The sequence below is a fragment of the Neovison vison genome, chromosome 12 (genome assembly GCF_020171115.1).
Source record: "Neovison vison isolate M4711 chromosome 12, ASM_NN_V1, whole genome shotgun sequence".
Taxonomy (NCBI): domain Eukaryota; kingdom Metazoa; phylum Chordata; class Mammalia; order Carnivora; family Mustelidae; genus Neogale; species Neogale vison.
The window spans coordinates 84,080,373-84,094,447 of record NC_058102.1 but is presented as its reverse complement, the minus strand read 5'-3'; the positions used below and the strand labels follow the sequence as shown (position 1 = coordinate 84,094,447).

General features: G+C 51.8%; 1 protein-coding gene across 1 annotated transcript in view; it reads left to right on the top strand.

Annotated features, from left to right (window-relative positions):
- The window catches only part of VDR (vitamin D receptor), a 55,509-nt gene that overhangs the window by 13,232 nt on the left and 28,202 nt on the right, over nucleotides 1-14,075 (top strand). Inside the window, exon 2 of the mRNA XM_044227240.1 lies at nucleotides 10,370-10,517. Coding sequence (XP_044083175.1) covers nucleotides 10,372-10,517 — 146 coding nt within the window. The 5' untranslated portion in view covers nucleotides 10,370-10,371. The remainder of the gene's footprint in view (nucleotides 1-10,369; nucleotides 10,518-14,075) is intronic.

The window sequence follows — 14,075 nt, the reverse complement described above, 5'->3', positions numbered from 1 at the left end:
GGAGCTAGGGGCAAACAGGAGTCCAGGCCCACTGAGCCAGAGCAGTCCAGTGTCCAGGTTGGGGGCCATGGTGGGCCCCCCTGTTGCCAGGGCGGCTGCAACCCCCACTGCCATGTTTGGCTTCCAGGCCCAGGTCTCTGCCCTAGTCTTCCCCCACGCTCTGTGCATGTACATGGGCAAAGCAGGTGAGGAAGAAAGACACACAGGCCACGTCACCAGAGCGCTGAGTTTCTAGTCCCACCAGGAGAGAATAGATCTGTGACAGATGCATGATGAGCCCTAGGTGACAGAAGTAGGAGGAAGATGGCACTGGTGGGGGTAGAAGGAAAGGCAGGGAAGGGAGATGAGCAGAAGGGCTCAGTCTTCGGTGGCACCTGGGGACCCAAGGGTCTTTGCTTCCTTGCAGAGGGAAAGTCCAGATGCGTAACTCAGCTTCTCTGCTTGTAGGGGAGAGATTAGAGCAATCCATTTTCCCCCAATTCGAGCAGCCAGATATTTGGAAGCCAATGGCCCATGGGTGGGGTGGCTGGTTTTTTCCCAGTTCAGTGGAAATGTAGCTTTCTGGACAATGTTTGTTTGGAGTGGCATGTTTGGGGCACGAGCAGGATTTCTGCCCTCTGTGTACCTCTCTGGAGCCCTTTCTGACAGCAGTCAGAGCTCTAACAAGGAGCACAAGCTACCATCAAACTGCAGTGTCCCAGACTCAAGGCAGTATGCTGAGTGCTACGCGGAGATGTTGGTGCCTGCAACAGCCCCATAACCCAGGTGCTCTCATGTCCCCGTTTGTAGAGGAAAATGCAAGAATGGACTCTGGGGGAAGCTGGATGGTAGTCAAATGGTCCAGGATGTCGGGCTGGCCAGGTTGATTGTGGAGGTGAGCAAGGGATCTGAACCTGAGGATCCTGAGTATCTCAGAGCTGGGGGGACCTGGAGCTTGGGTACTGACCTTTCCCACAGAGCAGGAAGTCTCCGAGTGAAACAAAGACTACATTGGTCCCAGAGGAAAATGAGGAAAAGAGCCTGGCCAGGGTGGACTGGGATGGGATGGTCTGAGCAGGGGTGGATTCAGGCCTATGCGGACTTGGGCCAGGGGCCTGGGCAGAAAGAAAGATACTTAGTCTAGGTAGAGACCCACAGAGACGCCAGAAACTGGGCTTGGGGATCTCTTGGGAGGGAGAAGCGGACTTTTCCTATTGTCCCGAGGCCATCATTGTTGCTTTAAATCCCATTCAGCCATCAGGTTCATTAACAATAATAGGAGTTCAGGTCTCCCTAGGGTGGGCCTAGAACCACTTCCCCTGTATTCTTGGTGTTCTGCATTTGGGCTTCTCCAATGTCTATTCTTGATCTCCAAGTCACTGGACGAAGAGTCTCCTTGTCCCATCAACTTTGGCCTGGAGTAGTTATCCCCATGGAAGTACCCCTATCCTCGTATCCCAGGAGAGCCTCCAAGAGTAGGGAGAGAGCAGACCAGGCACACACCACTTCCCTCTAAGATATTCCCTTGTTGCCTTGAGTCCTGGACCATTTCTTTAGGCCATGGAGGGGAGAGACAGGAGTTGGAGTTGGTTGGGGAAGAGCAAGTGGGTAACATTTACCCACTTTATTCCTTCGAGTGGCATGTCAGGATGGCATCAGTGTTGGCCGCTCCCACCATCCCCACATCAGGGCCTCCTCTGTGGGTTCCCACAATTCCTTTCCTCCCATGGCCCATTTCTCCCCCACTCCACTCTGACCCCCTGGAAGCTACTTAAGCTGTTCAGGAGAGGTCTTGGAACTTGCCCAGGGTGGAGGTGGAGAAGCACTCTCCCCACTTTGTGGCCTTGGGACAAGTCCCTCCCCCTCTAATGGCCTCAGTTTCTTTGCTCTAAAACCAGAGAGACTGGGCTGCAGCTTATGAATGGGCCGGTTGCTTATGCTTCACCAGACACTGTCACTGCCCACACTTTCCAGCAGTGACAGGGTCTGGCCTGCTTGTTACCTGGAGAGCTGTAATCAACCCAGAAATCTTGTTGACAAAGCTAAGGGCAGAGTTTCCACTGGAAAAAGCAGCTTGCAGGAATAATTGTTGTTGATAAGAAGTGGAAATATATCTCAGTAAGCCATGTGTCTCTAGCCCCACTGTCTGGGTCCCTGTGGCTTCCTACCTCCGGGTTCTACTCAACTCCTAGAAGTTGCCAGTGCTCCCAACGGTAGCAGGACAGTCAGCTAAGAAAGAGACTTGGTGAATGACCAATACACTGGGAGCTAGCTGATAGCATGGTTTCTACAGATTGGCCCACTAACCCTTGACCCTGTACGGGGTATCAGTCCATGACCTTTATCAGGTTCTCCAAGGTGACGTGTATTCCCCAAAAGTTTGATTACGAAGCACCTTCAGGGGCACCTGGGTGGCTCAGTGGATAAGCATCTGACTATTGGTTTCCGTCCAGGTTGTGATCTCAGTGTGTGGGACTGAGCTCTGTGTCAGCGGGAAGTCTGCTTAAGAAACGCTTTTCCTCTCCCTTTCTCTCTGCCCCTCCCCTCTCAAATAAAGAAACAAACCTTTAAAAAAAAAAAAAAAAAGCAGCACCTTCAGGGTAAACTCTTTCCTGCAACTGCTGGATTTCATTCAATTTCCCATTGTTCAGTCAGTCGTTAAATAATTGGGGACACCTTGCTATGTTCCTGGTGCTGCAGTGCTGGGGGCCAGCCAGCCTCCCCTGGACACAACTGAGCCAAAGAGAGGCAGGCAGGCTTGGGGGAGCTGATGCAGCTACTCATGCTGTCCTACAGAGCCCTTTTCTTGGACTGGAAACTGTTCTCTCCAGGCAAAGGCCACAGAGGCAGATGCTGTACTCACCACCCCCTCAGTTACTGCCTTTGTGGGAATCATGGTCATACCTGGAAGCTCATAAGGTCTAAGTCAAAATTAAATGTGGCCCCATTATCATCTCCCCTTCTCCCTGCAACCTCACTTACATCATAAACATCTTAAATTTTCCCACTTTTTACAACAGTTTTCCAGCAGATGAGGCATGGGCCCTTGTGTAATTGGCGCAATGACGCCATGGGATGGTTCCACCAACCTTTCCTCCCAAAACTCTGTAGCTTCATCTTAGATGGCTGTAAAGAGTTGGCCTAGGCCCAGGGATTGAAAGCTACAGGGGCTATTTCACCTGTGCATAGTGAAGAACTTTCTAGGCATACAGCCACCCAAAGCAAGTGTATTGCCATGAGAGACAATTCTCCAACAGGAAAAATATTCAAGTACAGGTTAAACTATTATAGAGGGGTTTTTAAGATGGTTGGACTACAGAGAGTTTCCTTCCAGTCTTGAGGTGTTTGAGGTGACTGATATCTCTTGAGTTTTGCTTTGGACATTATAGTCTGCAGAAAATAATTTCCAACCATTCTCATGGTAACTTAAAGGTGTGTGTGTGTGTGTGTGTGTGTGTGTGTGTGTAGGGGCTGGGGAGACAAGGAGGCAAGAAATAGTTTGGACAAATTCTGTTTATACAGTGCACTTTCCTCTCCACTTTCCCTTTTTTTTTTTTTTTTTTCCACTCTGTTCCCCCTCAGCTACTTCTGGGAGGAAATGCTGTGACTATTCTAGAAAAAGAATGTGAACATACGTTGGGGATGGTGGGAAGGAAGGAAAGGCCTTGCCTTAGCTGGCCATGACATTGCTGTGCCTAAGTTCCTAAGTTCCTAAGTGCCTATGTCTAAGTTACACTAGAATAAAGAGATGACTGAAAGTAAGGTAGGTCCTCCAGCGTTCAGCGCCCGGTGGACAGAGCTGGAAGGACGATGAAGCAACAAACACCAAGAAATGGGTGAGCACGCACAAGCTCGTGTACAACATGGCGGGCGTGCGCACCAGCACATCTACTCCAGAGGGAGCCCCACATGCGGTTCACTCTGTGTGTGTCAGTTTCAGGAAGAAGAATTTTCTCCCCCTCTTCTGGGAAATCACTTAGTTTTCCATTTCTTTCTAGAAGGAGGGGGAGCTCTGAGCCAATGTCAACAATGAGAAAGCTCAGTTTTGATCCCTCTGGTCCCAGCCTGACAAGCAAGACCCCCTCTCCTGGGCTCCCCTTCTCCACAGGGCCCATTAGGGGCCACACCCCTCATGCCCTTCCTGGTTCTTGACATCTGAGGGTAAGTGAACTTCACTTGCACTAGCACGGTGTTGGGACTCTGCGGGTTCCTGAGGGGGTCCGAGAGAAAGCTCGGTGAGTGGTCCTAAGGCCTCATTGTGATGGCAGATCCAGCCTTGGATCTGCACACTCTCAGGGCTGGGAAAGACCTTAGAGGTCAGGCCTCTTGTCCATCGCTTATCAGATACTCCAGGGTCAGAGCTACTGCACTCAGGGCTCCGAGGATGATTCAGTGAATGTGGCGGGGTTAATGCAAGCCCAGCAGCACTCTGATCCTGGTCTCCCCAGGCTCTTCCCAGCACACCCTGCAGCCATGACCCCATGAGGCTCTTCTAGGCGAAGCCTGCCCAGGGATGCCCATTTTGCATAAGCCGTGGAAGGTGGGGTGCGGGTGGTGTGAGCTATCAGACAGACCTGTGGGAGGGGCAGGGACTGTGGCTTCAGTGACTGGAAGGAAACACGTTATCTCCTCACTTCTTGCTAAGGCAAGGTCAGGACTGGGTCAGGCTCAGGCAGGGGTTTCGATGTGGGATTCAGTCCCCAGAGAAATGGCAGCCAGGGGCTTTCTGCCCAGTTGAGCTCCCCGCCCCCTTCCTCTGAGGCTCAGTGCCTGGGGTTTGGGTGTTTCTACAGCACAGCAGGAGGAGGGTGCTCTGGGGACAGTCCCAGCCAAAGCAATGGGATGTTCTATGTACTCAGAACATGAATTGCGGGGAGGGCTGGGAGGTTGTATGATGTGGCAAAGGGGGGTAGTATTAAGTGCTTTTTTTCCACAGGTCCTTTTCCTACCCTGTGTTCTTTGCCCCACTTTCATGCACTTGAACTGCAGGCTAAATCTAGGTTAATCTCTCCTGAAAGGACCATCCAGTAGCGCACAGTTGCCTGGGGAGGAGAGGCCCGTCTGTTGAATGGGGTTTTCCCAGTAAGAGGGATTGACTGGCAGGGAGGGGATCCTGGCTACTACTTGCCATCCTCTGACTTTGGGAGCCACAGAAGGAAAAGTACCATGAGGTTCTTCCATCATGGCCTGGGAATTGTTCTTTTCACTGCTCCTGACTTAGTGGAAGTGAAGGGCATGCAAGACTTTGGGCTGGGGAAATGACTGAGTTCTATCCCTTAGGAAAAGCAATGGAGTGGAACTCGAGGCTCATCTGCCTACATTCATATCTGGGCTCTGAAGACAATCAACTTCTCTGTGCCTTCATTTTCCTGTGGCTAAATTAGGGATCATGCCACAGGGTCTGCCTGCTGTCATCGTAGTGAGGCTTAGATGAATGAGCATGCTGGAGAACTTGGAGCAGACCTCAGTATGGAGTACGGTGTCTCCGCTGATGATTGTCACTGGAATGGGTCAGGGGCAGGGGGAGGTCAGCAGGAGCAGGGGAGGCATCTGGGTCTTGCATTCAGCTAGTTCTTGTTCGGCCCCTGGCCCCACCACTTGGCTGGCCATGGCACCCTGGGCAGCTAACCTGAAGTGCTCTGGACTTTGGCTTTGCCATCTGTCAAATGGGACAGCTCCCCACCTAACCAGGCCTGTTATGAGGCTTGTGTGGATGGTGCGTATGGAGCCTGGCAGGCTGGCACACAGTAGATACACCACATAGTCTTTTTTTAAGCTCAAGAGTAATAGTCTACATGGATCTCAGGTCTGACTTCTAAAAACCTTAGGGGTCGAGGACAGGAAAGTGGTGGTCCTTTCCGTACCAACTCAGCCCTCACCTCAGCCCCTGAAGAGCACACAGGGAGCCTGGGAAATTGATAAGGCCATGGGGTAGTGTCCAGAAGTGTGTGGTCAGCTGGGGACCTTGGGCAGGACAAGCAGGGAAAGGGAAGCAGAGCCTGGCCTGGGGGTAGGTGACATTGTGTGTGTCCCCAGCAGGTATGCCTCCTCCCACCCACAGCCCTGGGGAGCAGGGCCTACTCCCTTGGAACTGGCAGTGCCCAAGGGGATAGTGAGTGGGCTCAGTGGGCTGATGGTCCTGGGAGCCACATCTAGGAATCCCCTTGGGCTCTTCCCTGCCCTGCCTAGTCAGGCCTTTGGGAGGCAGGGAAATAAAAGCTGGGGTTCCAGACCTTCTCCCTCTGGGGATTGGCTTAAAGGCCTTTGCCAGTGTTCAGGGTCAGGTACCTCCTGTTGGCGTCAGGGAAGGAAGTGTGTGAGTGTGCATGCATGTGTGTGTGGTCTATCTGTCTCTGTGGGTAGACAAGCAGGGCTGGGTGTGGGTAGAAGCGGGAAGGGTGAAATTCCACAGCCCCCCCCCTTGATGAGCCAGCATGCCACTGACACACATACTCTGGGCACTGGAGTCAGCCCACCTTCAGCCTTTGCTGAGGCCGGGGGTGGGGCGGTGTGGAGCACTGCTCAGGAAGAGCTAAAAGTGGCAGAAAACATCCTGTTTGAAAGCAATGAGTTGCCATATTTAACCCCTGCAGCACTTGCCCCGCCTACACCCAGTCTGCAGGCCAGCATCCCAAACACCTGTCTTTGAGGCTCTCTGGGGCAGCAGTCTTTGTTGTACCACTCCCAGCCCCTCTGAGGTGTCTTGGCGGGACTACCTGGGCTGAGGTCTTTTCCCAGGCATCAGCCATGCGCCAGGCCACCCTCTGGCTCTGCTCCCCACTAAGCATCCCTCAAATCTGGGGGTGGGGGCCGTGGAAGCAGCAAAGCTCCCTTAGAGAAAAGCCCTTTCGGGGAGCCTGGGTGGCTCAGTGGGTTAAGCATCTGCCATCGGCTCAGGTGGCAATCCTGGGGTCCTGGAATTGAGTCCTGCATCGGGGCTCCCTGTTTAGTGGGGTGGGGGGGGGAGTGTCTGCCTCTGCCCCTCCCCCTCTGTTCCTGCTCACTCTCACTCTCTCTGTCTCAAATAAATAAATCTCAAAAAAAAAAAAAAAGGAAAAGAAAGCCTTTCCTCCCTCCCAACATCCTCTGCTGTAAAAGAAACAGGAGCACCAACAGCAGGGACCATGTGCTGGTTGCTGTCCCCCTACCCTTTCCCCGCTGCTTCTTGCTACTCCCTGCTGCAAGGGAGGGCCCGTCCTGGCTGCCTCCTGGTTCCCACCCCTCACCCCTGCCAGTGATGACATGGCACGCCAGTGCCCAACAAATCACTCTTCCACGTTTTCCATCCCTGATCTGGAGACTAAAATCTCTGGAAAGAATCTCACCACTGTTCACTTGGCTCACTGGAGGACTGGCTATGAGGTCAGTGTGAGCTGCAGATGAAGCATTTCCCTTTTGTCACTGCAGAGTACTTTTGGTTGGCTGCATCTGTGACCTCACAGAGGGCATCCCTGGGCTCAACTTCCCTGGTCCCCTGCTCCTTCAGGTGGGTGTTATACTCACCAGCCAACGCCTCACTGGCCTTCTGTCTTCCCGGCGCAGGTGCTCGCCATGGGAAGGAGGGGGCCAAGGGAAGGAAGAGAATACTACCCGGGGCTTGGCACACAGGGGGCAGGTCCTGTGTCAGCAGCACCCGCAGCAGCCCTGCAGAGACCCAAAGCCTGCTGGAGGCAGGGGTGGAGGCTCCGAAGGGAGGAGCCTGATGACTCTTAGGCCAGGGCCCCAGGGGACTGTCCCGCATAGCAACGTTTCTTCCCCAGCTCCAGTTTCTTCTCTGTCACCCTGGCCCGCACAGTGTCTGCTTGCCATGCCTGGGACTGCCATCTCTCAGGCCATATATGCCTGGGCCCCTTTTCCACCTCTGGACTCTGGTCCTGGGCCCTGGCTCCTTAGTAGCAGCAAAAAACCCCAGACAGGGCTGAGTTTTCTCTTGGTGCTCCTAAAATGGTCCTGTTTCTCGTGGGCCTCTGACTGCTGGGTCCAGCCTTCTGTGTGGCCTGCCTCAGGGTCAGGACTCCCCAGCCCCTGGCCAGCATCATTCCCGATGTCTAGGTGGCAGCTCACAAAGTTGCAGGAAGGGCCTGTTGCCATGCTGGGGTAGCCTGTTCTTCCAAATCTCCTGCATCATGGCATGTCCAGGAAGCCCGTGTGATGATGTGCCCTTGTTGGGCCAATTTGACTGGTATTCCCCACTCCCCACACCCACATTTGATTTCTCTTTTTTCCACCAAATCCACCAGATGTTTGGTCGCCTGAATGACACAGACTCTGTAGCAACATCACGATGACAGAGAGTTGCAACATCTCAGCTGACCTGGGGTTAAGCCACAAGCATCCTAGACAGTTTCTCCTATTGCCCCACGATGGTTTTGGGCCTCTGGGATCCCTGTCCACGGCTTGGATGTGTGGACTGGCTTCTGGCTTCCCCGGAAGCCCAGGGGAGTTGGCTTAGACGTGGAGTGGGCTACAGGAACAATGTCGACAAACACAGGCGCTTTTTCTTCTATTTGTAATTGTTTAAAAATTGTGCGATGTCTTAGATACACAGACGGGCATATAAAACATAAAATAGTGTTTTAATAATAATAATAAAAATAGTAAGATACCATATACCTACCCCTCCAAGAAATAGAATATAGTTACTACAGAGGCCCTCTGCATGCTTTTCCCCAATTACAATCCCTCAAAGGTATCTGTTAATCATTCCTTTGTTTTTTTTTTTTTTTTTTTAAGTCTCTCTATGTCAGTCTCTCTCTGCATGTGTATATATAAACATTACAGTTTAACAAGTATCAATCTTGCTGTGATAGGGCTGGGCAGTGGCATCAGTATTAGTTCCCAGTATGGTTCCCAGGAGAAAAAAAGTTGAGACAGGTAGGGGATATAGAGCTGCCTGCAATCAAGGTTTCCTCCACCCCTATCCTTATCCATCTCACTTTCTTCCCTTGGTTTGAAGCTCTTTGTGGAATTAAAAAAAATTTTAAATATTTGCTTTCGGCCTGTTCTAATCATAGCTGCTAGAGATACCTCAAGCTTTGGGCTTCTCTGGGCCTCATTTGCTTTTTTGTTTGTTTGTTTTTAAAGATCTTATTTATTTATTTGACCGAGAGGGGTACAGTGAGAGAGGGAACACGAGCAGGGGGAGCGGGAGTGGGAGAAGCAGGCTCCCCACTGAGCAGGGAGCCCGATGTGGGGCGTGATCCCAGGACTCCAGGATCATGACCTGAGCGGAAGGCAGATGCTTGACGACTCAGCCACCCAGGCATCCCTCTGGGCCTCATTTGTAGAGCAAGTGATTAATAGGATTTATGTCCTGGGTGATATGAAGAGTCAATGGGATAAGACTCGAAGGGGCTTTGATACGCCAAACTCCAGCTCAGAGATTGCATTGGAAAGAAGCTCAGAGCCTCCCAAGAGCCCCCCAGAATCTACCCCTCCGACCTCAGGGTAGGAGAACGTGGCACTGGCTCATAACTGAGTTTCTCTCTCAAGTTTCTTCTGCTCTGAGGGCCCTTCCTGCCCTGGGGCCAAGGGGCCACTTAAGCCTGCAGTGGCCCTTGTGAGGACCCAGATAAAGGTGGGAGGTAGCAGGGTCTGAAGCCTTTTGGAGAGGCCGGAGGAGCTCTGAGCCCGAGAGCAGGAAGCCGAGGGCTCAATTTGCCTAATGGAAGAGTTAGGTCAGCGGCTTCCCGAGAAGGGTTTCCAAAAGCCATTAGTTTTATTCCATCTTTCCTCTCTCAAGTGTGAAATCCATCTCAAGATGATAATGCCTATTTATAAAAGCCGTCTCGGAAAACAAAATCAGTTAATTGTCTGTGACTCACATTATTCAGAAGGATGCTCAAATCTAGGTGTAAAATTTATAGCGGGGGGGAAAAAGAAGAAGAATTAGGATTTTGATTACGTTGGTGCCAGGACAATGGGGACACGGGCCTGTCAGGGCTGAGCCGTGTTGAGGGGAGGACCGGGGATGGCAATAACAGGGTCTGATTCGGGCATGTGATCGATGTACTGCGTTCCTCCCGCCTTCTAGGATGAGGGGCTGAAGGCTTCTGTCTGTCACGTGCAGACAGACTAAACACGTCACCCAAACGAACTCACCTAGTGGTTGGCAAGTGTGTCCTCTGTACCCAAACCATACCGTGAATGGCTTCTTACTCCCAACATGGGGAAGGGAGCTTCTGCTCCACAAAGAGTCAGGAGGGGAAGCTGCCTTGTGTGTGGAGAGCCACGAGGTGAGGGCACCCAAGAAGTCCTGCTCAGGCCTGGGACCTGGGGAGCTGCCTGGCCTCATTGAGCTTCCTCCAGATGGGGGTAGAGGTATAAAGGATGCCAGGCAGCCTTGGCACTGACTCCAGCTCCGGCCTTGGCCTGACGGCTGCTCTTGCAGGGATGGAGGCGATGACAGCCAGCGCTCCCTTGCCTGACCCTGGCGATTTTGACCGGAATGTGCCCCGAATCTGTGGGGTGTGCGGAGACCGAGCCACAGGCTTTCACTTCAATGCTATGACCTGCGAAGGCTGCAAAGGCTTCTTCAGGTGAGTCCTCCCCAAGGGCAAGGGGAAGGAGAAGCTTCTCTCCCATGAAGAGAACCCCTGCCTCTTCCACATCTCCTTCCTTCCCATGCTCATTGAAAATGCCAGTTCTTAAAGCCACTGGAAGTACCGGGGTCTTGGGGAGGATATCTCCTTCCTCCCCTCCCCTCAGCTTCAGCTCTGTCCTCTGCCCCTCTCAGAAATGGTTTTTCTGAGGTTGTTATCTAAGTCCCCATCTTTCCATGACTCTCTCGACCCATGGCCTCTACCCTACCCCGTGTGTCTGTCCTTCGGGACTAAGCCTCTTAAAAGACTAATGATCACAGGCCTGTCCTCAGGGAAGCCCCAGAACTTGGCCTCAGAGCTCGTCCTCTGATCCAAATCAAACCATTCCTTAGAACGAGGGGAACTGCACCCAGGCTGGATCTCCATTCTTGGTCTGTGCCCATGTCTTCACCCATGGCTCTCTGTCCCAGGTTGGAAAGCTCAGGCAATGTCAGCAATGTGCCAGCATTCCTACTCAGTCAGGGCCAGTTTCTCTACCAACTGTCTCTTCTCTCCTCTAGTGAGCCCAGTGTCACAAGTGCCAACAGTATGGGGAAAGTACTGGAAAGGCTGGACGAAGGGTGTTCCCATTGAAAGCCGGGAAGGCAGGATGGGAAAGTGATGCATTGCAGTGTAGGTCTGTGAACCAGGAGAAATGTGCATTTGGCATATATTGGATCGAGAACAAGAGGGAGAAAAGCCTGGAAGAACCCATCAAAGAAAGAGCTTCTGTAGCGTAGTCTTAATTGAAGGTGAATAAAGAGATAAAGAGAACAGGGCCTTTGGCCATTAAGAGAGGAAAGAGTGAATCAAGTCCAGAATGGGGATGTCAACGTTGGCCTAGTTTCTCTGAACGGAAGGGCTCACCCAGTGGCTTTGAGGGCAGAGTGAATCAGAGCCTGGGACTTGTACAGTACCTGCCCACCCCCCACCCCCAACTCAAGGACCCGTGGGCCGTCTGGGAACACAGCTCCCAACTCACCTGCCCTCTGTCCCAGGAACCAGCAGGCCAAGAGTTTCATTGCCCTGAGCATTCGCTGGGCAGCGGGGTTTCTGTGGGTGCTAATTGACTGTTTGGCCTGGCGCGGGCTGCCCGCTTGGCTTCCTGGCAGGCTGCTCCCAGCTTGGGGAACCAGACGGACAGCATCGCTGGCTCCAGGTCGTGTTGGCACGTCTCTGATACCTCTGCACTTCTCCAGGGGGGGCCTTTCAGAGCTCCGGTGCCACCTGGACCCTCTCCTGCACATGGAGAAGGAGGGTGGGGGCACGCATCGGGGCTGCTTCCTATCAGAAGAGCAGGCAGAAGTGCATGGGCTGTGGAGCTGGCCGCGCCATTGCATGTCCTGGTTCCGATCTTCTGACTTCTCTGTTTCAGTTACCTCAACTAAGTGCCTGAGTATATCTGACCCATTCCATACATAGTGTTAATCTGAGGGTTGATGAGATGATACGTATGAAACTGCTTTAAGAGACATAAAGTAGTTCAGTCATTAGGCGTCTGCTTTCTGCTCGGGTCATGATCACGGGATCCTGGGATCATCCCCGTTTCGGGCTCCTTGTTCAGCCGGGAGCCTGCTTCTCCCTTTCCCTTTGCCTCTGCTTGTATTCCCTCTCTTGCTGTGCCTCTCTGTCAAATAAACATATAAAATCTTGAAAAAATAAAATAAAAGACATAAAGTATAAGGGTGCCTGGGTGGCACAGTCAATTAGGTGAGCGACTCTTGGTTTTGGCTTAGATCCTGATCTCAGGATTGTGATCTTAGGTCATGGTCTCAGGGTCATGAGATCAAGCCCCGTGTTAGGCTCGATGCTCAGCACAGAGTCTGCTTAAGAGTCTCTTCCTCCCTCCTCCCCCTGCTTCTCCTCTCTCTCTCTCAAATAAATAAATAATTTGTTTTAAAAAGACGTAAAGTACAATATATTATTATATATATTGTGTCCTTCATGGAACACTGTCTTAATAAAATAAACACAAGTCTCTCCAGCCGTCTACCCTCCTTTTGTTTTTTCATTCATATACTCGCTGCCCACATTTGAATGAGCATTTATGACCAAGGCACTGGGCTAAGAGCTGGCAATGTGGGGACTCTCACCAAAGGTCCTAAGTCACCCATCTGCAACCCAAGGTCTTCCACAGTTCTTGGGGCTGTTTGGTGAATCCATAGACATCTGCCCCCCCAAGCCCCTCTTTCTAGGCCACCTATCCCTGGGGGTCAGCTCTGGGAGCTGGGACTCTCAGGTGGCTGCTTATGAGGTTAGGACACACTGGAGGTCAGTTCCTCACTAGAGTGTCTCCAGCCCCGAGCACCCAGGCTTCCTGCCCTCGGATACACAGTTAGGCTCCAAATCCTCGAGACAGGGCTGTATTAGGATCTGGGTGGAGGGAGGACAGGTCCCCTCATGCCCAGGGCCAGGTGTGGGAGATGGCCAAATGGACAGGGACGGTGTGTTTGCATATCCACGTCACCACCAGGGTCTCTGACACCCATGCACACATTAAGCTGCTGTCCTCCACCCTTGGCCCTCCCTCCAACAACCCCTGAATGAAAGTACTGGTATTATGGGCAGCTTGCTGCTTTTGTCTCATTACCCTGTCCTGGTCTGTCTTCTATCTTTACTTTCCCTGCCTTGAAGACTGGGCCAGGCCATCCTCTCCGAAGAGCCAACATCTCTTACTGTTTGTCTTGATTTTGTTTGATAAACATAGGCATACCCTGATGGTCAGTCTTCATTATTCGTGGATTCTGTATTTACAAACTTGCCCACCAGTTGAAATTTCCTTGTGATCCCCACATCCGTACTTCCAGAATTTTCATGGTCCTTTTTGGGTGTGCTGAGTGGTGAAAAGGTCAAGTCCCCCGAGACACACATTCCCAGCCACGGAGGAAAAAGGTGATGCTCTGCCTTCTTGTTTCAGCTACAAAAAAAGTGTCCTTTGGTGGGTTGTCTAGTGCCAGGGTTTTTGCATTTGGGGGCTCTTCAGTGGTGATCTCACTGTTTGAGATGGCCCTTAGCACAGTGCCAAAGTGCTGTTCAGTGTCCCTAAGCACAAGAAAGCTTTGACGTGTGTTCAAGAAGCTTCGTTCAGACATGAGCTATAGTGTTGTTGGCCGAGTTCAGTGTTAATGAATCAACAATATATACTAAGTAAGGTGTCTTTAAATAGAAAGCACACATGAAACAAGGTGATGTATTGATAGATTGATGAAAACATTGTGATCAGAGGCTTGCTGCAGGCTAACCCTAGGAACAATGGTTCAGTGTGTGTTGATTCAGCGTTCATGTTGACTTCGCAGAATGTAACTGCTGCCAATAAGAATCAACTAAGTATACATAATTGCTCCTCTTTTCTCCCCCCTTTGCCTGCTTCTCCTTTGCTTCATCCAAATTCGGTGTTTTCCCATCTTAGTGTAGTTCAAATAGAACCCTCTTGTCACTTATGTCTGTTTGCAAAATCCTGATCCCAGGAAGAAAAGTTTCTACCAGTGAGGGTGCCTTCTCTGTGTCCGGCTCTGC